A 23,841-nucleotide genomic window follows, 5' to 3' on the forward strand; every position below is an offset into this window, starting at 1 on the left:
CACAAAACTATCTGTAACATATCTAAATTCATAAATTTTACAACAATGATGAAAGGAGTGTTATCACAAATGCCTGTGGTCTTAAGGGAAAAAAAACAATGATCTGTTTCCACCTCAAGAATTTAGAAAGAAAAAAAAGGGAAAGTTGAAAAAGAGGAAGTACTAAAACTAAAATATAAAATTAATAAAGGAAAACTAAATATGATAAAAATATCATTAGAGAGTGTTTCAAGGAAAATGGTATAGTCAGAGATAGCAGGGTAGCTTTCAAATACGAAGAGGTAGGAGGTGGATTCAAGGCAAAGGTTGAGAAGGAAAAGAACAGAGTGCAGCACTGTTGGTGGGAATGTAAATTGATACAGCCACTATGGAGAACAGTATGGAGGTTCCTTAAAAAACTAAAAATAGAACTACCATATGACCCAGCAATCCCACTACTGGGCATATACCCTGAGAAAACCATAATTCAACAAGAGTCATGTACCAGGGCTTCCCTGGTGGCGCAGTGGTTTAGAGTCTGCCTGCCAATGCAGGGGACACGGGTTCGAGCCCTGGTCTGGGAAGATCTCACATGCCGCGGAGCGACTAGGCCCGTGAGCCACAATTGCTGAGCCTGCACGTCTGGAGCCTGTGCTCCGCAACAAGAGAGGCCGCGATGGTGGGAGGCCCGCGCACCGCGATGAGGAGTGGCCCCCACTTGCCGCAACTGGGGAGAGACCTCGCACAGAAACGAAGACCCAACACAGCCATAAATAAATAAATAAAATTTAAAAACACTGCTGGATCTGATTTGCCAATATTTAAAAAAAAAAAAAAGAGTCATGTACCACAATGTTCATTGCAGCTCTATTTACAATAGCCAGGACATGGAAGCAACCTAAGTGTCCATCGACAGATGAATGGATAAAGAAGATGTGGCACATATATACAATGGAATATTACTCAGCCATAAAAAGAAACAAAATTGAGCTATTTGTAGTGAGGTGGATGGACCCAGAGTCTGTCATACAGAGTGAAGTAAGTCAGAAAGAGAAAAACAAATACCGTATGCTAACACATATATATGTAATGTAAAAAAAAAAAAAATGGTTCTGAAGAACCTAGGGGCAGGACAGGAATAAAGACGCAGACGTAGAGAATGGACTTGAGGACACGGGGAAGGGGAAGGATAAGCTGGGACGAAGTGAGAGAGTGGCATGGACATATATACACTACCAAATGTAAAATAGATAGCTAGTGGGAAGCAGCCACATAGCTCAGGGAGATCAGCTCGGTGCTTTGTGACCACCTAGAGGGGTGGGATAGGGAGGGTGGGAGGGAGACGCAAGAGGGAGGAGATATGGGGATGTATGTCTATGTATAGCTGATTCACTTTGTTATAAAGCAGAAACTAACACACCATTGTAAAGCAATTATACTCCAACAAAGATGTTAAAAAAAAAAAAAAAAGAACAGAGTGCAGCAGAAGTTGCAAGGACTACAGGCAGGAGAGGTGCTCAGATGGTAAGGGTTTGAAACTGCAGAAATAAGGATTTGCATTTAAGTTGGTGATGGTGAGTAACAGGAATGAGGGAAGGAATACACACCAATTTGACCCTCCTCCAAACAGGCTCTCCATCCCAAATCAAGAGCATCACAGTTCATCCCGCCTCCTATGGCAGGTGATCCAGAAGCTAAGGGAGAAAAAGGTCAGTGAAAGGATGGCTGGGTAGGGACTAACAAAGTGAACAGCTGATGCCCCACTAGACAACTCTGGAGGATTTTTGCCACGTGGCAAGAACCTAATGTTACCAATACCTCCAAGTTTAGAAAGGCAGACCACAATCCAGATTTTTTTATTTTTTTTAAAGAAATTCACGTTCTTTTATTTATTTATTTATTTATTTATGACTGTGTTGAGTCTTCGTTTCTGTGCGAGGGCTTTCTCCAGTTGCGGCAAGTGGGGACCACTCTTCATCACGGTGCGCGGGCCTCTCACCATCGAGGCCTCTCTTGTTGCGGAGCACAGGCTCCAGATGCGCAGGCTCAGTAATTGTGGCTCACGGGCCCAGTTGCTCCGCGGCATGTGGGATCTTCCCAGACCAGGGCTCGAACCCGTGTCCCCTGCATTGGCAGGCAGATTCTCAACCACTGCGCCACCAGGGAAGCCCCACAATCCAGATTTTTAAGTGACACCTCAAGATTTTTAATGGTTAACAACCAATGCAATTTTTAAAAATACAGTGCAGGCCAAACAAGTCCTCTGAGTTCTCCCCATTTCTACTATTGTTATCTTTCACCATGCTCCCAGTCTCTTCCCTTCTCCCTTTCATCTTCAACAATTCCAGACTTTGTTTTCTAAAACCACAATGTCACTCGAATCCTTTAAGTTTCCCTTTGTCTTCAGAGCAAGTGCCAAATCTTCAGCTCAGTCTTCAAGGCCTTCCTCTAACGTGGTGGCAGTTGTGCGACTCACCTCCTGCCTTAATCCCCACATCCCAGTATCCCCAAATATTCCCCTCGCTGTCGCATCTTTGTACCTTTTCCAACACCATTCCCATGGCCCAGAGAATACTCTTTCCAACTCTTCTCAGTTTCTACGTTCATTCAGTCATTAATTCCTCAAATAAATATGAGATGGGGGGCTTCCCTGGTGGCGCAGTGGTTAAGAATCCGCCTGCCAATGCAGGGTACACGGGTTCGAGTCCTGGTCCGGGAAGATCCCACATGCCGCGGAGTAGCTAAGCCCATGCGCCACAACTACTGAGCCTGCACTCTAGAGCCCGCGAGCTACAACTACTGAGCCCACATGCCACAACTACTGAAGCCTGCGTGCCCTAGAGCCCATGCTCCGCAACAAGAGAAGCCACCGCAATGAGAAGCCCGTGCACTGCAACGAAGAGTAGACCCCGCTCACCTCAACTAGAGAAAGTCCGCATGCAGCAACAAAGACCCAACACAGCCAAAAATAAATTAATGAAATAAATTAATTAATTTAAAATATATATATATATATGAGATGGGCATCTAATTTTGTGCCAGACACAGTTCTAGGCACAGATAATACAGCAGTGAAAGAAACAGACAAAAATCCCTGCCTTCATGGATCTACACAGAGGAGTCGGAGAATAAGTAACATGTATAACAGGTCACACAGGAAAAGGTGCTTTGGAGCAGGAAGAAAACATAAATGAGGATTAGAGTGGGAGAGGGGCAGAAGGGGTGGAAGGTGGAAAAGGGTGCAATTTTAAGGCATCATTTTGAAAGTGATATTAAAGACGTGAAGGAGCTGAGGGGATAAATAACTGGGACAAGAAGGTTACAGGCAAAAGTGGGGCTGGTGTTTCAGCCTGACATTCTGCCTGTAAAGCCCAGCTAGAGTGTCACTTATTCAGAGAAAGTATTGTTTTGATTCCTAGAAATCAGAATTATTCATTTCCTCAACACTTTATCTGTATCTTCCTTAGGGCACCCTGAATAGTGCAAACTCTCACTGATGAATTAATCATAAAAGTCAGGTAGAGCAAGGAATCATTTTTTTAAATGACACATACATATTATAACCATTTTTAACTTTAAACATATAAATGTACATTCATTTCCCCATGTAGCATCAAGACCTTTGGGTCTGCCAAATGCAGCTCCCCCCTTCCTTGGATAAACCACACTCATAATCCATTATCTACAATGTCCGTTTTCCTCTCTTTTACAGTAGAACAGGACTTAAAAATACTTGCAAAGTTTTCTAGGAGCAGAGTCCTTCCAGAGATTTATAAGGTTTCCCCAATCTGTTTCAGCTGTCTTGACCACAATGTAATTCATTGAAAGGCAATTCTTTCAGCTTCATGCCTTTATCAAGTCTTTCCAAAGCAATGCATAAAAACAATTCCTCGTGCATTCACATTTCATCTACTTGAGTAATATTTATTAATTTATACTCACAAGTACCAGTGGTATAAGTAAATCTGAGAACAAACACAACTGATTCTTGGTAAGCAGAGAAATCAAATGATACACAGACAAACCAGAGTTAACCTACCACTGGAGCATTTATGTGCTGTGGGATTTGGACAGTATGGTTTACTAAGGGAATGTTTAATACAGAAAGTTAAAATCAAGCCCAGCAAAGGATCTGAATAGACATTCTTCCAAACAAGATATATAAATGGCTGTTACGCATATAAAAACGTGCTCAACATCATTAGGGAAATGCAAATCGAAACCACATTGATCCACAACTTCAACTAGGACTCCAACTAGGATGACTGTAATCAGAAAGACAATAACAAGTGTTGGAGAGGATGTGGAGAAACTGGAACCCTCATACAGTGCTGGGGAAAATCTAAAATGGTTGCAGCTCCTTTAGGAAAGTTTGCTAGTTCCTCAAAATGTTAGAGTTAAACAAGAAAATTGAAAACATATGTCCACACAAAGACTTGTACATGAATGTTCACAGCAGCATTTTTCATAACAGCCAAAAAGTGTAAACAACCCAAATGTCCATCAACTGACAGAAAAACAAAATGCGCCATATACATCCATACTGTGGAATATTACTCAACCATAAAAAGGAATAAAGTTCTGATACATGCTACAACATGGATGACTCCTGAAAATGTCAGGCTAAGTGAAAGAAGCCAAACACAAAAGGCCACATACTGTATGATTCCATTTATATGCAACGTCCAAAATAGGCAGATCCATAACGTCAGAAACAAGATTAGTAGTTGCTAAGGGCTGGGGGGAAAGAGGAACATGGAATCACTGTTAATAGGTATGGGACTTCTTTTTGGGGTGAAATGTCCTGGAATTAGATAGTGGTGATGACAGTACAACTTTGTGACTATACTAAAAATCACTTAACTGTACACCTTTTAAAAATTCCAATGCTGTCAGTGTTCAATAAATGCTTACTTTTGAGTGGGGCAGAGGGAAGAGGGAGAAAGCCCAGGTCTAGTAAATAGAAATTTCCTGTGTATATTTATAAGAGGCTAACTAACCACCTCTGTTGGAACATAAGGCCCTTGAAGGCAGAGATGACCTCTCATATATTCCCTTAATATCTAGTATATTAGGTTATACTAAGTAGGTATTCAATCAAGTTTCATTAAATAAGTTAATAAACACCCACATATTACATACCAGGGATCTAGAAGTGTTCTGATCAAGATTTTATACTAATTAGGAAAAATTCACTTTTTATTCCCCAAAATCCTGAATTGCCACTAACAAGGCACTTCTCTTAGGTCCCATTTGTTTATTTTTGTTTTTATTTCCATTACTCTAGGAGATGGATCCAAAAAAATATTGCTGCAATTTATGTCAAAGAGTATTCTGCCTATGTTTTCCTCTATGCATTTTATAGTATCTGGTCTTACATTTAGGTCTTTAATCCATTTTTAGTTTACTTTTGTACATGGGGTTAGAGAATGTTCTAATTTCATTTTTTTGTTTATTTGTTTGTTTATTTTTTGCCATGCCACACAGCTTGCAGGATCTTAGTTCCCTGACCAGGGATCAAACTTGAGCCCCAGCAGTGAAAGTGCCGAGTCCTAACCATGACCACCAGGGAATTCCTTCCAATTTCATTCCTTTACACATAGCTGTGCAGTTTTCCCAGCACCACTTGTTGAAGAGACCATTGTATATTCTTGCCTTTGTCATAGATTATTTGACCATAAGTGCATAGGTTTATTTCTGGGCTTTCTATCCTGTTCCATTGATCTATATGTCTATTTTTGTGCCAGTACCATACTGTTTTGATTATTGTAGCTTTGTAGTATAGTCTGAAGTCAGGGAGTGTAATTCCTCCAGCACCGCTCTTCTTTCTCAACATTGCTTTGGCTATTCAGGGTCTTTTGTGTTTCCATACAGATTTTAAAATTTTTTGTTCTATTTCTATGAAAAATGCATTGGTAACTTGATAGGGATTGCACTGAATCTGTAGATTGCCTTGGATAGTATGGTCATTTTATTTATTTATTTATTTTTTAATTTATTTATTTTTGGCTGCGTTGGGTCTTCGTTGCTGTGTGCAGGCTTTCTCTAGCTGCGGCAAGTGGGGGCTACTCTTTGTTGCGGTGCATGTGCTTCTCATTGCGTTGGCTTCTGTTGCTGCAGAGCACGTGCTCTAGGCGTGTGGGCTTCAGTAGTTGTGGCTCACGGGCTCTAGAGCGCAGGCTCAGTAGCTGTGGCTTACGGCCTTAGTTGCTCCGCAGCATGTGGGATCTTCCCAGACCAGGGATCGAACCTGTGTCTCCTGCATTGGCAGGATTCTTAATCACTGTGCCATCAGGGAAGTCCCAGTATGGTCATTTTAACAACATTGATTCTTCCAGCCCAAGAACACAGTACATCCTTCCATCTGTTGTGTCATTTCAATTTCTTTCATCAGCGTCTTACAGTTTTTGGAATATAGGTCTTTTGCCTCCTTAGGTAGGTTTATTCCTAGGTATTTTATTCTTTTTGATGTGATGGTAAATGGGAGTGTTTCCTTAATTTCTCAACAAGGCACTTCTCTTAATCTGAAGTTTATATCATCCATTTATACCATCCTTACCACCACCACAATCCAGAGGATCCACTTCTAATTCCCGTGACATTTTGAAAACCTACTTCAAATTCTCCACCTTACGTCTCTCACCAACGCAGCTTGTTGGTCTCTCTGAATGTTTTTCTTTCTCTTTAACCCCATTCCCTAAGACATCTATGTCTCACATGTTTAGCCTCATTTTTTCTTCTCTAACACCCTAGAGCCAAAAAAGACTATGATAAAGATAATGATAAATTATCTTCACATTATAAATGAAAAAAAGGGGGAGGGGGGGCATGTCTAAGGTTACCTGGTCTCCTGGGTTCAAGGTTCATTTTTCTTCACATAAATCCTGTATTTCCGAACTTTTTTCTCTTTGGATGGACATGGAGCTTTCTGATAAGTTAGATTTTTAAAAGAATAAGTACAAATAAAAAGATATAAAATCGAAACAATAAATATAAAGTCCAGAATGAGTGGAGAACTGAGACAGAGGACAATTTTTTTTTAAAGTCTTGTTTAGAACAAGAAGAGATAAACAAAGGGCCCATTGCTTAGGGAAGATGTTGTAATATCAAGAGATAACAGGGATAATACAGATCCTTTCAGTTTCTTCTTTGTTTACGTAATCTTCTCCAAAGAGCATGACCTTCAAACTAGGAAAGGTAGAACTCTGATAAAACAAAGCTAACATCTAAGGTAAGTGGCATGGAAAGTGGACAGTAATGGAATAGAGAGCTAGTTCAAAAGAATTTGCTTTCTGATCCAAACAAATCATACTCCATGGTACTGAAAAAACTTTAAGATCTGACTGCTGATTATCTAAGCTATTTTGACAAGGTGCCAGAAGACCAGAAATGAGAGAATGCATTCTCAATTTTCAAAAAAGGAGAAATGGAAATCCAGAAAAAAAATCCATAAGTAAAGTTGTCACATATCCACTGAAAAACTCTAGAATGGGTAAATAAGTTTTTGAACACAATAAAAAGAAAAAGCCACCATGTGCTCTTGATTAAGGCAGACTATACGACATTTGCTTTTTGATGATTACTAAAATGGAAAATGGATGATACAGACATATATATATACTGATTCAAACAAGACAATCTGACAGAATCTTTTAATGATAGGCTGGCGAACAAAATGGGAAAATGTTGAACAGCAGAAGCTCAAAAATCTGTTAAATGCAACTAGGAGGATGCATAGCTGGCTGAACATCTGGTTGATTAATGTATCAACATCAACCGATTTAGAAGGAAGTCTGCAGTAAAATATCACATAGTTCCATTCTTTTCCACAATCTAGACAACTTCTATTAATTTAATAAAGCCACAGATCTGCTCTTCACATTTACAAGGGCCACAAAGCTGTGAGTGACCCAACTCACACAGCCAGACAGAATCAGGCTTCAGAAAGGTCAGAGTAAGCTGAAATGATGGTCCAAAACCCAAAATGAAAATCAACAGGGAGTCGAGGCCAGCATTTAGATTTTAAAACTCAAACATGTAAAGGAGTAAACTTTGTGGAAAATACCTGGGTAATAAAAGCTACTAAAAAAATCTATGCACAATCTCAACCTGCATTAATAGATGCCTATGTTCAGACTGGAGTATTATAGCTTTCTAATTAATCAACTTTAAAAAATTTATTTTCCGGGGCTTCCCTAGTGCCACAGTGGTTAAGAATCCACCTGCCAGTGCAGGGGACATGGGTTCGATCCCTGGTCCGGGAAGATGCCACATGCCGCGGAGCAACTAAGCCTGTGTGCCACAACCACTGAGCCTGTGCTCTAGAGCCCGCGAGCCACAACTACTGAGCCCACATGCCACAACTACTGAAGCCCGTGCACCTAGAGCCCGTGCTCCGCAACAAGAGAAGCCACCGCAATGAGAAGCCCGCACACCGCAATGAAGAGCAGCCCCCTTTCGCCACCGCAATGAGAAGCCCGCACACCGCAATGAAGAGCAGCCCCCTCTCACCACAACTAGAGAAAGCCCACGCACAGCAATGAAGACCCAACGCAGCCAAAAATAAATTTATTTTTAAAAATTTTAGGGCTTCCCTGGTGGCGCATTGGTTGAGAATCTGCCTGCCAATGCAGGGGACACGGGTTCGAGCCTTGGTCTGGGAAGATCCCACATGCCGCAGAGCAGCTAGGCCAGTGAGCCACAATTACTGAGCCTGCGCGTCTGGAGCCTGTGCTCCGTAACAAGAGAGGCCGTGACAGTGAGAGGCCCGCGCACCGCGATGAAGAGTGGCCCCCGCTTGCCGCAACTAGAGAAAGCCCTCGCACAGAAACGAAGACCCAACACAGCCAAAAATTAATTAATTTTTTTTAAAAATTTTATTTTTCATATGAATCATTCTCAGATCTTCATCCTAGAAAGAGTTAGGACAAGAATCTACAAATATCATTTAGTTAAAACTCTAGCTTTAGACCCAGTTATTCAAGTATATCTTAGCATTAGGAAACATTTTATTTGATGAGCCTAATTTACTGTTATATATATCAAAATATCAATATACCCTTGAAAGAAGGCTCAGATATTATTAAATCCAAATCCCTCTTTTAATAAAAGAGGAAACTAAGAAAAATTAAGTAACTTGCTCCAAATCACACAGTTGCTTAGCAAGAGCCAAAATCCCCAAATCAGTCCCTTTTTTCCACACCATGTGGGTTTCCAGCCCTGTATGTCCTTTCTTAAAACTTGTACTATCCACAAAGAGTTAGAATGCATACACAAAAACATCCCTCAATACACACTTTATTTTGCTAAGGACAAATTAGCTCAGCAAGAACAAATAAGCACATTAGCCCATAAAACATTTTGACATGGTGTGATCACTTACTAGTTTGATAACCAGTATTTGTTACAAAAAGGCACTCTATTATACAAATGACTTTTATTTTTAACCATTAAAGTGTGATTAATGGTTAAAGTATTATCCCATATTCCACTTAACATTAGAAAAATAGGGACTTCCCTGGTGGCGCAGTGGTTACGAATCCGCCTGCCAGTGCAGGGGACACGGGTTCGAGCCCTGGTCCAGGAAGATCCCATATGCCGTGGAGCAACTAAGCCCGTGTGCCACAACTACTGAGCCTGCGCTCTAGAGCCCGGGAGCCACAACTACTGAAGCCCACGTGCCACTACTACTGAAACCCGTGCACCTAGAGCCCGTGCTCCACAACAAGAGAAGCCCGTGAGCCCCAACTAGAGAAAGCCGGCACGCAGCAATGAAGACCCAACACAGCCAAAAATAAATAAAGTTTTTTTTAATTAGAAAAATAAAGTAAAAGTTGTTTCATGGATGGAAAAGTTTTAATGGACACACTGTTGTTTACTATGCTAACCCCTCCCCCATCATAAAACATGCCATTATGAAAATTATTAAAAGATTTTTAGACCTTCAAACCTTAACAGCAGGCCAAAGGTTTTCTTCATGTAGGGTAGCATAAGCATCTGTGCTGAGGCCCTCTGGCTCCCTCCTCACTCCCCCAAAAACAATGCCCCTTCAAGAGCCCTTTGGGTACAAAGGTTGTCTGGCAGGCAGACCAGCGGGATTCCCTGTGGCCTGTCCACCCTCTCTTTCCCCCTCTCCCCCATCCCCCGTGCTGCTTCTCCCACCCTTGGTTCAAAGAAGACAAGTGGAGAATGAGAACTGATAAAAGGGCAAGTTAGCAAGGCTGTGGCTTATGATCACTAGCATCCGCCAGGCCAGCTCCAGGAGGACCTACCCACCCCTAAATGAGACCTGGAAGCGTCTCCTTGCCCCAGGGCTCCTCTGGGACCCGTTGTGAAAGGAAAAGGGAACTTCACGGCCAGGATACCCTCCTCCACAGTCTCGTCCCCAGCAGGCTCTTTGTTTCCAGCAGCTGCGGGGGTGCAGATGGCCTTGGAGAGAGGGGAGAGGTCACTCCCGTGCTCCCGTGGCTGCCAACCTCCAGGCCCTCCCGCAAAGCAGACAAACGCACGCACACGATCACTCCCTCGGAACCGCTTCCCTCTTTCCACACCACCTTAACCCGGCTCACACCTTGCTACACAGAGGCACTCCCTGAGACCTAACTGCCTCTTTCTATTAGCCAAATCCTACACAGGATGATTCCCTAGCTAACCTCCCTCTGAATCGACACAAACGAGGTTCACCCCAGGACCCGCACCCTTCCTGCTCAGTGCATACCCCCGGCACATCCCAGAGCTCCTGGCTTCACCCAGCGCAACACACAAAAGCAGAGGGTCACTTCCCGGGCCCCAGGACCTTCCCTGCTCATATCCACAGACCCGGGGTCACTCCAAGCTCCGAGCGCCCACCTCTCAACCCAAAAGACACACACACACTGTCACTCTACTTGGTCAATCTGCGTCCTCTGGGCCACCCGTTCCCTTTACCCACACGACCCCTCTGAGACCCGAGTGCCCGAAGAAGGAATCTCCCCAGCGCACGGTCACTCCCCTGGCCCCTCACCGTCACACATACACACAGAAAATCCCTGCCTGGGGCCGCCCTCCCTCCCCTGAGCCTTCACAACACAAACACGCGCTCCCGCGTGTACACCCACGATCACACCGGGGGCCCCGGCCGCTGCCTCCCCTTCGCCGGCCGGGCCTCACCTCCTCCCAACACTCCCGGCCGCCCGCGCCCAGCCACCCGGCACACACGGACGCACGCACAGCCACTCCCCGGCCCCACGCCGGTCCCCAAGCCCGCACCGCGCGCTCGCGCCCTGCCCCGCGCCCTCGCTCACCCTCGGCCCCGCTCCCGGGACCCCCACGCCCGGGCCCGGCCCAGCCGGGTCGCGGGGACCTGCAGGGAGGCGGCAGCGGGAGCGGAGGGAGGGAGGGGCCGCAGGGGCGCGCTCCGGCCAGTCCTACCTGAGCAGTTGATGCTCTTGCCTTTGCCGCCGGGACAGTCCCCGCCGCCGCCGCCGCCGCCACCCGGGGGCTGGTTGGACGCACGGCTCCCGGGCAGAGAGAAAGCGAAGAGCAGAAGCACCGACGTGTAGCAGCAGAAGGCGAGCGGGGGCGCGGCCGGCAGCCGGAGCGGCGCCTCAGCGGCCGCGGCGCCCATGACTGGCGCCCCTGGACGGCGGGAAGCGCAGGGAAGCGCAGGCCCCGGGCATCCAGCCGCGCGCCGGGAGCCCCGCCGCTGCCTCGGCGCCAACTACCAGCCGCGCCGCTGCGCCCGGGAGCAGCCCCCCAGCATCCCCGCCCCACCCGCAGCGCCCGCCAGGCCCGGGCCCGCCGCGCTCGGGACGGAGTCGGAGGGTCGGGACGGGTGCGCGCGAGGGTTCGAGCCCGCGCCGGGGAGACCGAGGCCGGGGGACGAGCGGGCGCGCGCGCGGCGGGAGGGGGTCGTGGGGCGGGGGTCGCGGGGCTGGGGCAGGCCCAGCCCCTCGCTCGCCTGCTTGCCTTCCCTTTGTGTCCGCAGCCGTCGCCGCCGCGTCACAAAGACCCCGGCCCGCCCGGTGAGGGGAGCGTGACAGAGCCGCCGGCGGGAGGGGTGGCTGCGACCCCGCCCCGCGCACACCCCCAGCGCTCGCGCCGGCAGCTCCGCCCCCGCCCGCGGCCGGCGCCGCCTCCGGGGGAGCTATTGTTCCTGCGGCGGGGCGGGAGCGCGGGGGGCAGGAGGTGCTGTCGCCCTTCGGTCCGGCCACTGGGGGCTGGCGGGCGCCGAGGAGGCTCCGAAAGCATTACCCTAACAGACGTTTTTGCCGCCCTTTGCGAGCATTTTTGAAGCGTTTCTTTGGCCCAGCAGTCGGGGTGGGAAAAGGGCAGGTGGTCTATGATATAGCTATTTTCTAGGTGAAGAAACTGAGCCGCGGAGAAGTGAAGGTGACTTGTACAAGGTCACCTACGAGGAAACGGGCAGGACCCCAGAATTGGAACTCAAGTTCTGACTCCAGCTTTGTAGTTCTTAGAGATGGGGATAAATGGCTAAAGTACTCGGATCCTCATCCCCACCCTATTCCCACAAACGCCAACTGAATTTAAAATAGTTTTTAAAATTCTATACTGCCCTCTCCCCCTAATAATAGCTAATATTTAGATAGGATTTGCTACATACGAGACCTGGACAACGTACTTTACATGAATCCCCTCCAGTTCTTTTTTTACAGCCTGCAAGGGATTTTTCATTCTCATCCCCATTCTACAGAGGAGGAAGTTGAGACCCAGAGAGGTAAAGTGATCTGAATCCCAATCCAGTGCTCTTCCTACCACATTGTGCGAAATGAGACCCAGCCACAGGCAGTAAGAGTATGGACTGAATTGTTTGAAATTCCTCTACTTTTTTCATTCTATTATGCTGCCTCTCACTTCAGAAGGAATTTTAAAATCTCGTTGAAAAACTGATAAATTTGACTCATAAAATTTTTTAATGTGTGGAAAGCCACTACAAGCAAAGCCACATTAGGGATAATGTCTTCAATATAAATAGGAGACAATATGCTTAATATAAATCAGGAAGAAAAAGTTGATACAGTAGAAAAATGGGAAGCTAATGTCTTATTCACATAAAATACAGACAGTAAATGTATGAAAAGATACTTAAACCCATTACTAGTAAAAGGCAGATTAAACCTACAAAACTTTTTTTCCTGTTGATGACTAACAAGAGTTAAATGACAAAACCTAGCACTATTAATTTATATGTTTCAGGAGGGCAATTCGACTATGTATCAAAACCTTTAAAATGTTTATCCTTTAATCTAGCAATTCCACATATTGGAATTTTGCCTAAAGAAATAACTGGACAAGTACACAAAATGTCTGTGTGGATATCCACCACAGCCTTTTTATAATAGTAAATATAATCTAAATATCCATCTATGGGAACTAAAGTATGGTACCTCTTTTTTTTTTTTTTAATTATTTCATTATTTTTGGCTGCGTTGGGTCTTCGTTGCTACGCGAGGGCTTTCTCTGGTTGCAGCGAGCGGGGCTACTCTTCGTTGCGGTGCACGGGCTTTTCATTGCGGTGGCTTCTCTTGTTGCAGAGCATGGGCTCTAGGCGCGCGGGCTCAATAGCTGTGGCTCGCGGGCTCCAGAGCGCAGGCTCAGTAGTTGTGGCGCACGGGCTTAGTTGCTCCATGGCACGTGGGATCTTCCTGAACCAGGGATGGAACCATGGAATCTTCCTGAACCAGGGATCGAACTCATGTCCCCTGAATTGGCAGGCGGATTCTTAACCACTGCGCCACCAGGGAAGTCCCAGCATGGTACCTCTTTGTACGATGGAGTATTATGCAGTTTTAACAGTGATGATTGGTTAGTGTTTACTGACATGGAAAAAAATGATACTAATGAGTATGTATAAGAAAATCCTATTTTTCTGAAATAGGCATGTGTGTGTACACATCCATAGGAAAAACGTTCAGAAGAATACACAGCAATATATTAGCAGTGGTTATCTCTGAAAGGTGGGCTTACGAATAAAAGATTCCTGTTCTTTATACTTTTCTATATTGTTCAAATTTTTGTCAATGAAAATTTTTATTGTTATAACTTTAAAAAGCTATTTTCTTTTAAATTATACTTTTATCATGCTTTTTATATAAATTCACATTTGTAACATTTTATTAAGATTGCCTCAAACCTCTAAACTGGGCAGTGGCATGGCAATTATTCAGCTAAAATTCAGCTGGCTTCTGCATCAGGTGTGATCTCAGGTTCCTAATTGCTAAGCCACAGCTGAAGGCTCCTCTCAGACCACTCCTTCAGCAGCTTCTCCCCTAAACTTGACCTCACCAGTAATTTTTTTCCTGCCATGTGTTTTGACTCTCCCAGCCCCAGTCTTCTGCTTTTAATTTTCATTTGACTGCTAACCGTAGCCCAGGCAGAAATACTAAGAGGAGACAATCCTTAAATAAAAAACAAAACTCCTATGGCCATAAATCACAGCTAATTTACTTCTGCATCTTTCTCTAAATCAGCTAAGAAAAATTCAACACAGATTTCTCAAAAGTTTTCAAATTGAAAAGGATTGTACTTCAGAAACAGGAGTTCTCTGACTTCAATCATCCAGTCTCAGAGACGAAAAAAGATCTTAAGAGGTACAAACTACCATGTATAAAATAAATAAGCTACAAGGATATATTGTACAGCACAGGGAATATAGCCAACATTTTATAACAACTTTAAATGGAGTATAATCTATAAAAATTTTGAATCCATATGTGGTACACCTGAAACTAATACTGTAAATCAACTATAACTCAATAAAATTCTTTTTTTATTGCTTTTTTTATTTGAATTTTAATTTATTTTTTTATAAGCAGGTTCTTAGTTATCTGTTGTATACATAATTAGTGTATATATGTCAATCCCAACCTCCCAAATTAAAAAAATCTTAGTGGTCACTTAATAGAACCCCCATCACATGCTTTAATATTGGTGACCCCAAAATGTCAGATAACAAAAGAGTGGGGGACTCACTACATAAAAACCACACAGAGAGTTTTAAAAGAATATAGATTTCTGAATACCACTCCAGACATTCTGGGGGAAGCTCAAGTATCCCTTATTTATTTTAATGTTCTCTGAGTAATTCACATGCACTGCCAGTTTGGAAACCCCTGGCCTAACCTTATTAGTCAGTTATTGCTCCATAACAAACAACCACAAAATGTCAGCAATGTGCTATAGGAAACATTCATTTCTCATAGGGCTGGGGCTTGACTATAGGCTTGGCTGGATGGCTCTGCTCTAAACTGCAGGTTCAGCTTGTCTTGGCTCCTGTGTACAGGTTGAGTTCTGATCTTCTCCAGGAGTATTCGCTTTGGGGTCCCAGCTGAAAGGGCAGAAGCCACCTGGGGGAACCTCTTTTTGTGGAGGAGGTAGTGGTACAAGGGGCATGCCCAACTGTGCAAGCACTTTTCACACCCCTGTTTGTACATGTCTGCTAACATCCCACTGGCTAAAGCAAGTCTCATAGCTGAGCCCAAAAAACATAGGGGTAGAGAAGTCTATTCTTTTTATGGAGGTAAGAAGGAGTGACTATGGAATGAACATTTTTTAACAATATTCTATCAGAGATCCCATACTTGAACACCATTAGTTATGCTCTATCAGAATGTTTTCAGTTCCAAGTAATAGAAAACAAACACAACCCGAATTAACTTAAACTAAAAGAGATTTATTGGCTCAGGTTAAAAAAAAAAAAAAAGCCAGAGGTAGTGCCCTCTCCTGTGAGTTGGTTTTTGTCCCCAGTAAAGCTTCATTCATGGAAAACATTGCATTCCTTCAGGAAATCTTTGTGAGCATCAGCTGCATGCTAGGCATCACAATAGCCTCTGGGGGAAAGAGATAGTCCTTCCTTGCTGGGGGAGGGGGAGGGCGTACATCTAAAAATTAATCATTACAACTCAGTGTGATAAACACTAAACAGACATAGAGTGGGGGCGGAGAGGAGGAGTAAATGGCAAATCCTACTTCACACTCCCAACCCAGCCAAAATTCAGGCCTTGCTGGACCTCCTGCTGGAGGGTCTAGCTGCATAATGAAGCCCTGATAAGCAGTAATGAGAACTCTGGGACTGACAAATTGGCCCTGGTAGGAGAGGATCACAGTACTTGAGTTCAGTCCAGAAACACTGGAATGATTTATGGTGCAGCCCCAGTGCAAGCCTGGGACTGACCTCTGACCCAACTCAAGAAATTGGACCCCACTTCCTAGGGGGGGGGGGGGGGGTCTTTTTAAAAAATGAAAAAAGTGAGAAGTTCCCTAGTGGCCTAGTGGTTAGGATTTTGGGCTTTTACTGCCGTGGCCTGGGTTCAATCCCTGGTGGGGGAAATGAGATCCCACAAGCCTCAAAAACAACAGTAACAACCAAAAAAAAAAAAAAAAGGAAAGAATGGATAAAGTCATTCATTCATTCAGCAAATTTATACTGAAAGTTTACTCCTAGTCCCTGAAAATACAGTGATGGATACAACAGATCTGGTCCCTGTCCTTATGAAGTTTACTGTCAAATATTAATCAAACAGTTATACGAATAAAAGTAAAATTGCAACAATGTCGACAGAGGCTATGAAAGGGAAGGTCAAGATCTGAAAGAGTGATACTTGTGCTAAAATCAGGAGGATGAGTAGGAGTTAACTAGGTGAAGAAGGATTGTTCCAGGCAGAAGGAACATCAGAGCAAAGGGCCTGTGAACAAGAGGGTCTGAATGCTGGCCAGCATAGTGGGGACAGAGAACAAGATAACTGGCTTTAAACTTCATTCAACAAATATTTACTGAGCACCTACTATGGACTATGCACTGTTCTAGATGCTGAGGAACAACAGTGAACAAAACAAAGTCTCTGCTTCTCACAGAACTAATAGTCTAGTCGGAGAGACCCCATAATAATATTGGTGGAAGAGAATAATTGTTGGGTTGAGCCATGACAATAGTAACTATAAGTCACTGAAGACCTGCTACATCCCAGGTACTGCCAGGCACTTCCTATTTGTTGTCACTGATTTTCCCACCTACCCTGTTGGTAGGTATTAGTTCCATTTTATAGATGAGGAAACCGAGGCTCATGAGGTTAAGTAACCTACCTAAACCACAAAGCTAGGAAGTTGGAGTCACCTGGCCCCATCTGACTCCAAAGCCCCACCACATCACGAGCTTGAGCAGGTGGAGAAGCATCATCACCCGATACAAGATGGAGCAGAGAGGGCTTCCCTGGTGGCGCAGTGGTTGAGGGTCTGCCTGCCAGTGCAGGGGACACGGGTTCGAGCCCTGGTCTGGGAGGATCCCACGTGCTGCGGAGCGGCTGGGCCCGTGGGCCACAACTACTGAGCCTGCGCGTCTGGAGCCTGTGCTCTGCAACGGGAGAGGCCGCGATAGTGAGAGGCCCGTGCACCGCGATGAGGAGTGGCCCCCGCTCGCCGCAACTGGCGAGAGCCCTTGCGCGGAAGCGAAGACCCAACGCAGCCAAAAATAATAAATAAATAAATAAATAAAAATTTTAAAAAAAAAAAAAAGATGGAGCAAAGATTGGCACCACTAATACTGCACCCACCAAGGGGTGTGCACAAGTCATCCTGAGCCCCCTGCCAGCACGTCAGGAGACTTTTGTTGGGGCTTCTTGTGATTACATGCAGGGATTATTGTGATTGCAGTGCTTGTAATTACCACTCCAGTTGAAGGCACCGTTCTTGTTACCCACATGGCCTTAATGGTCCTCAATTCTGTAGATGGGCAGAAGCCAAGGAGGCCAGGGTTACAGACATCTGAACAAAAAAGTGCTATGGGAATTCAAAGAGTAGCCTTACTCTGCCTGAGGAGAAGAGAATTCAGCACTATAATTCTGTCGATTTGAAAGGCTTCTCACCCAAACAGTCCCTGTGAGTGGGTAGAGAGACTGAGGAGGCATCTCTGGGTTTTGCCTGCAGGTCTTCTTGTCATTCAATTGTTCGGTATTGCGCTGAATACAGAATGAAGATTTTCTCCATCTTTCAGCAAATGGAAATTTTCAGCTGCAATTCAAAAATTTCTCCAAGGGTTTAACTCATAAAGGATTGTACCAAAGAAATAGCTTCTCTGACAAAGACAATCACACATAAATTGCAGTAAGAGGTATAGCATAGTAATTAAGAGTGTAAGCTCTGGAACCGAAGCATCTCGTTTTGCATCATAACTCTGCCACTTGCTAGTTTAATGACCTTGGATAAGTTACTTCAATTCTCTGGACCTCAGTTTCATAATCTGTAACATGGAAACAGAATTTTTACTTACTTCATAGGGTTGTTGTAAGGATAAAATGGGTTTGCATAGCAAAGTGCTTTGAACAATGCTTAGTACATTGTAAGTATTCAATAAGTAATTGGCTAGAGGTAGTAGTGGCATAGTAAGCAAATAAATGTTAGCTGTTATGAGTGGCAATAGCCATTAACTGCATTTATATACTAGGCTAAGAGCGCCACTTGTATTATCTAATGTAATGCACCCAGAAACCTAATGGGGAGGGTGCTATTATAATATGATCCTCATTCTGTAGATGAGAAAACTGAGGTTTGGAGCAGTTAATTATTTGTCCAAGGTTACACAGCTAGTGGGCAGTAGGACTGGGACTCAAATCAAGGTCTGTCTGACTCCAAAGCCTATGGTCACCTTAAGAGTTAAAGTCAGCAGTCAAAAGAGCTCATCTGACCTGGCTGGCTACTAGAGAGACCTGCAGGAGGGCAGCCTGGTGACTGGCAGGGGCAGCCAAGCTACTGGAGGGGAAAGTTGTGACAGTTAGCCAGGTAGGTCAAAGGGAAGGGACACGAGGTTACAGGCAAGAGCCTGGGAACTTGAGAATGGCATCCATTGGGCTAAGAATCATGAAAGAGAGATAAAGCAAGGAGTTAAGTACACGGAGGAATTAGAGCGAGTCAAATGGAGCTAAATAATTCTATTTTACCACTGTGTATGTTTAAGTATGTCAGCTTGACTCTGTATGTACACATATGTACTGAGCATATGTCATTTGCCTATGTGTATATATATATGTAATGAGTATATCAGCTTGCCTCTGTACATATGCATAAGTGCCAAGCATATGTCCTTTTACTCTCTGTGTGCATATGTAGGGAATGAGTATATATAAGGTTGCCTCTGGGAGAGTGTGTATGTCTGCATATTTGAGTGTGACAGCTGGACCCTGTGTTTGTACATGTATATTTAAATGCGTGTATCCATGCACACATTACTGTATACAGCAACTCATCAGTACATGTACATGTGAAGTTGAATTGAGTCGGTGGTTTTCTAACTCTTCTCCCTTGGCAACCAGTTGAAAATTATTCCCTACAGTCTGATAGCCTTGGGACTCAGCATCAGGGTCAACATAGACTTGGCACTTAATCTGGGTTCCTAATTAAGGGAGTTGTAAAGGTGAAACAGCAAGACCACATCCTAAAGCTGTTTCTCTCAAAGCAGAACAATAGTGGTGAGACTTTGGGCAGCTCTGATAGTGGTGACTTCAACAACAATGGGAGCAGGGGTCAGGGCAGGGCATGGAAAGCAGTGACAGTAGCCGCATTCATCCAACAATATATAGAGATTGCCCATTATGTGCCAGGCAACCGTGTTAGGCAGTGAGGATGCAGAGGTGAATCAGATAGACACAGTCCCTGTCCTATTGTCTAACAGGAAGTCACACTTTAAACAATCAACTAAAATTATGAAGGGTTTTGCAAAGGATGTGTAAAAGCACCAGACAGGGACCCCTTAACTCCTAGGGGTTGGGTACTAGTACCAAGGAAAGCTTTCCCTAAGATGTGATATTAAGCCAAACCTGGGAGACTGGTGAAGAGTTAGAGAGGGGTAGAGAGGGAACAGTATTCTATGAGGAAAGTTCAACATGTAAGAACGATAAAGAATAGGGCAAGTTTAAGAAACAGAGAAAAGGCAGCTGTGGTTGAAGCCTGGAGAGTGAGGAGTCAGATGACACAAAGGATGAAGTTAGAGACCAGACCACACAGGGCCTTTTAAGCCAGAATAAGGATTCAGATTTGATCCAAAGATTATGAATGGGGAATAACCTGCTCAGATTTATGTTTTTAAAAGATTACTTGGTTATGAAACACTGTAAGTCAACTATACTTCAATTAAAAAAAAAAAAGATTACTTGGTTATATGCATGAACTGTAAGGTATGTTAATTGTATCTCAATGACACTGTTGAAAAATAGCTTGGGCTGTAGTGTGCAGAATGGATTGGAAAGGCAAAATGTACCCAAGAAAATCATGGGAGAGCTATTAGTGGTCTAGGTGAGTGATGATGGTGGCTTGAACTAGGGAAGATGGAGATAAGTAAATGAATTAGACAGGTTAAAGAGGTAAAATCAACAGAATTTGATGACTGGCTAGATGTGGGAGCTGAGGGAGAGAACATATCAAGCCATGGTTATCCCTAGGTTCAAGGGTGTTTACTAAAATAGCCACCTCTGGAGAAAAAGCCAGTTTGGAGAGAGGATGAGGAGCTCAGTTGTAGGCACACTGAGTTTGAGGGGCCACTGAGGCATCTGTAACAAGACATCCAGTAGCAGTTGGATGTATAAGTCTGGTGCTCATGAGAGATTTACAATGGACATGTAAGTGTGGGAGTCATCAGAGAAAAAATTAATTGAAGTCATAGAAGTGGGTGTGACAACTTATGAGATACAGTTGACCCTCGAACAACATGGATTTGAACTGCAAGGGTCCACTCAATTTTTTCAATAAATAGGTACTACAGTACTACACCATATGAGGTTGGTTGGCTCCTCCAACGCAGAGCTGTGGATTCGGAGGGCCAACCATAAAGTTATACTCGGATTTTCAACTGTGAGGAGGGTTGGTCCCCCTAACCCCAGTGTTGTTCAAAGGTCAACTGTACCATAAAATTAGAAGAGGGTCTAGCCTGAATCCCTGAGGAATTCCAATGGAGGGAAATGTGAAAGAACTGCCAGAAAATTAGGAGGAAAACCAGGGAAAGAACAGGGTCACAGAGACCAAGGAACAAAAATGTTTCAAGAAGGAGGACATGGCTAACTGGTCAAATGCTGCTAAAAGGTCAAGCAAGACGGGTACTGAATAGTGTCCAATGGATAGAGTCACTTGAAGTCATTGGTGATCTTAGCAAGAGCCATTTGGTAAAGTGGTAGGGGCAGGATCCAGATTGGAGCCTCCTGAGACATGAGTAGGAAGTAGGAAGTGGAGACAGAACGTTTGGACAGCTTGGCTGTGAAGAGAAGAACAGAAACAAAGCTAGAGGTGACTGGGTGGAGGAGGGACTTTTCAAGATGAGACTGTAAAATACTTAAACAATGATGGAAAAGATCCTGGGATGGGGGAGTTGACTATACAACACAGGAAAAAGGATAATCAGATGTGTAAGATTCTTGAGAAGACAAGGAGGCGTGGAATTCAAAGCACGGATGGAGGGACTGACTTTGAGGGAAGACACTTTCTTCTTTGAAACAAGAGGGAAGAGTGGAGGCTGATATGGGGGTGGGGTTGGGGGTTGTAGGTATGGTATTGTTATTGAGACACTGAGGAACATCCTGGATCTTGGCTTCAGGGTCTCTTTCTCCAAAGAGAAAGGGGTGGAGTGGGGATAGTGGGTGGGGGAGTGGCTGCATCAAAAGGTAGCTGAAGGCAGCTTTGGCCCCCTGTAATCTCCATCAGCTCCCTCTTAGCCTTTCCACCCCAGTCTTCATTACCATCTTTGCTGTGGGCAGTTGCAGTCTCTCAATCTTATGTAAAAAGTTACTTTCTCTTTAAACTGACTTCTGACATGCAATATATACAGCAGATACCACTTCAGATCAAGTACCCCGACCCCTCCCTTTCAATTGGATTACTGCCCCCAAGTCCCTACTACACAGCAATTTGGGGTCAGATTTGAGAAGGAAGAGAAAATTGTGAAGTGGTCATTGATGATAAAGGAAGAGAAAGCACATGATTTTCCCCAGTAGCGCTCAGGAGAGATCGACAGCACCAGAGGCAGACACGAGAGGAACCCTGGAGTAGGCGTGCTTAGAAGGAACTCAGGAGCCTTTTCTCTCAGGTGGGCATTTATTGGCATTGGAAAAAGAAAACAACACCTCCTACTACTCACCTCTGGCTCGGGAGTTCTAAGGGAGATGGCCTCTTATGAAAGTTGGAGCAAAGTGGACCCTATGCTTTCTGAGTAGCCAGGCGTGACTTGCGGTGACCTAAATTCAGATTTTCTCCAATCTGGCATACCTTCTTTCTGTATAAATGCTGGCAAATGGTCAAGATTGGTTTAATCACCATTTTGAAATCCCCATGAAATAATTAATTTGAGTAATCATCATTGATGGATGCTAAAACCATGGGGTGAAAAGTGGCTGGGGACAGGATATTCAGAGAGACTTAAACTATCACCCCACATATAACTAATTAACTATGAGTGAAAGGAAGTAACTTTATAATGGAGAGATCTAGCAGATGCTGCCTTCTCCAGGTGATCAAATTTAGCCTCACCAATGGTGGGGCAGCTTTAGACCATGTGGCTCCTGAAACTATGTAAAGAGAGGTACATGACGTTATCTATAAGATAGTCTTGCCAAAGAAGTTTAACCTGAATCTAATCACGAGGAAGTAATCAAATAAATCCAGAATGTGGGGCACATTGACGAAGCCTGGACTTTATAAGAAATTTAATGTCATGAAAAACAACAAAGGAGAGAGATTTCTTCTAGATTAAGTTAGACTAAAGACACAAAACAACCAAATGCAATAAACCTTGATTGGATCTGAGAAAATAAACAGCAATAAAAGACATTCTTAAGACAACTGGATAAATTTGAATGTAGACTACATATAGAAGCTATTACTGAGTTAATATTAATTTTCTCCAGTGTAATAATGGGATTGTGGACGTAGGAAAATGTTCTTATTCTTAGTATACGCATGCTGAAGAATTTAGGGGTGAAGTGTCAAAGTCTGCAACTTTCTTTCAAGTGGTTCAAAGAGAGAGAAAAGCAAACTGTTAACAATTGGTGAATCCAGGTGAAGGGTAAAAAAAGGATTTTTAAAAAATTCAATGCAATCTATTTTATTACTTCAGACTTTTTTTTGCCATGACCTTGGATAGCTTCATGCTTATAAGCATAAACTGTGCTTCTTAATATGCTAAATTAGATTGAAATCTTTAAAAGCATCATAGAAAGAAAATTGCTCTGCAAAGCTTTTTAGACATAAAAGAACTTCTAATTTGTGTAGGACTATAAGTGAAGATATGGTACAGTGGGAGAGAGAGCCATGAAATAATAAAAAGAAAACTTTCTGGGAGTTGAAGACCTTTGGGTCTAGCACTTAACCACCGGTGATGTCCGTTTCCTCATCAGCAAAGTGGGGCTAATTGTATCGCCTTCATTATCCTGCTGTACAGGCACAGGAGAAACAGGATATAAAAAGACTTTATAAACTGGTAATGGGAATGGAAATAAAGTGATTTTTGTTATCATACTATGGTGATGTCCTATTAGCAGTGGTTCTTCAACTTTATTACACCTAACAAGCAACAGGGAAGCTGGTTAGAAGTTTAGATTCCCAGTCTTGCCCTCAGAGATTCTGATTTCAGTAGGTCTGGGCAGGGGCGCAGAACTTGCTTTGGGAAAGCACCCCAGATTCTCTGATGCAAGGGATCTGAAACACTTAGAGAGCTGCCCTGGAAGTTCCTGTGATCTAAAATCCTTGCTACTCAATGTTTAGTCCATGGATCATCAATATCACTGGTACCTGGAAGCTTGTTAGGAATGCAAAATTTGGCCCTAGCCCAGACTTACTGAATCAGAATCTGCATTTTTAACAAGATGCCCAGGTGATTCTTATCCACGTTAA

At 43.9% G+C, this 23,841-nt stretch overlaps 1 protein-coding gene across 1 annotated transcript in view; it reads right to left on the reverse strand.

The window, feature by feature from the left end:
* Window positions 1-11,611, reverse strand: part of TMEFF1 (transmembrane protein with EGF like and two follistatin like domains 1) — a 92,900-nt gene extending 81,289 nt beyond the window's left edge. The window contains exon 1 of the mRNA XM_068553035.1: window positions 11,389-11,611. Within this exon, the coding sequence (XP_068409136.1) occupies window positions 11,389-11,584 (196 nt within the window). The 5' untranslated portion in view covers window positions 11,585-11,611. The remainder of the gene's footprint in view (window positions 1-11,388) is intronic.
* Between the last annotated feature and the right edge of the window lie 12,230 nt (window positions 11,612-23,841).

Source organism: Eschrichtius robustus, chromosome 10 (assembly GCF_028021215.1).
Source record: "Eschrichtius robustus isolate mEscRob2 chromosome 10, mEscRob2.pri, whole genome shotgun sequence".
NCBI classification, from domain to species: Eukaryota; Metazoa; Chordata; class Mammalia; order Artiodactyla; family Eschrichtiidae; genus Eschrichtius; species Eschrichtius robustus.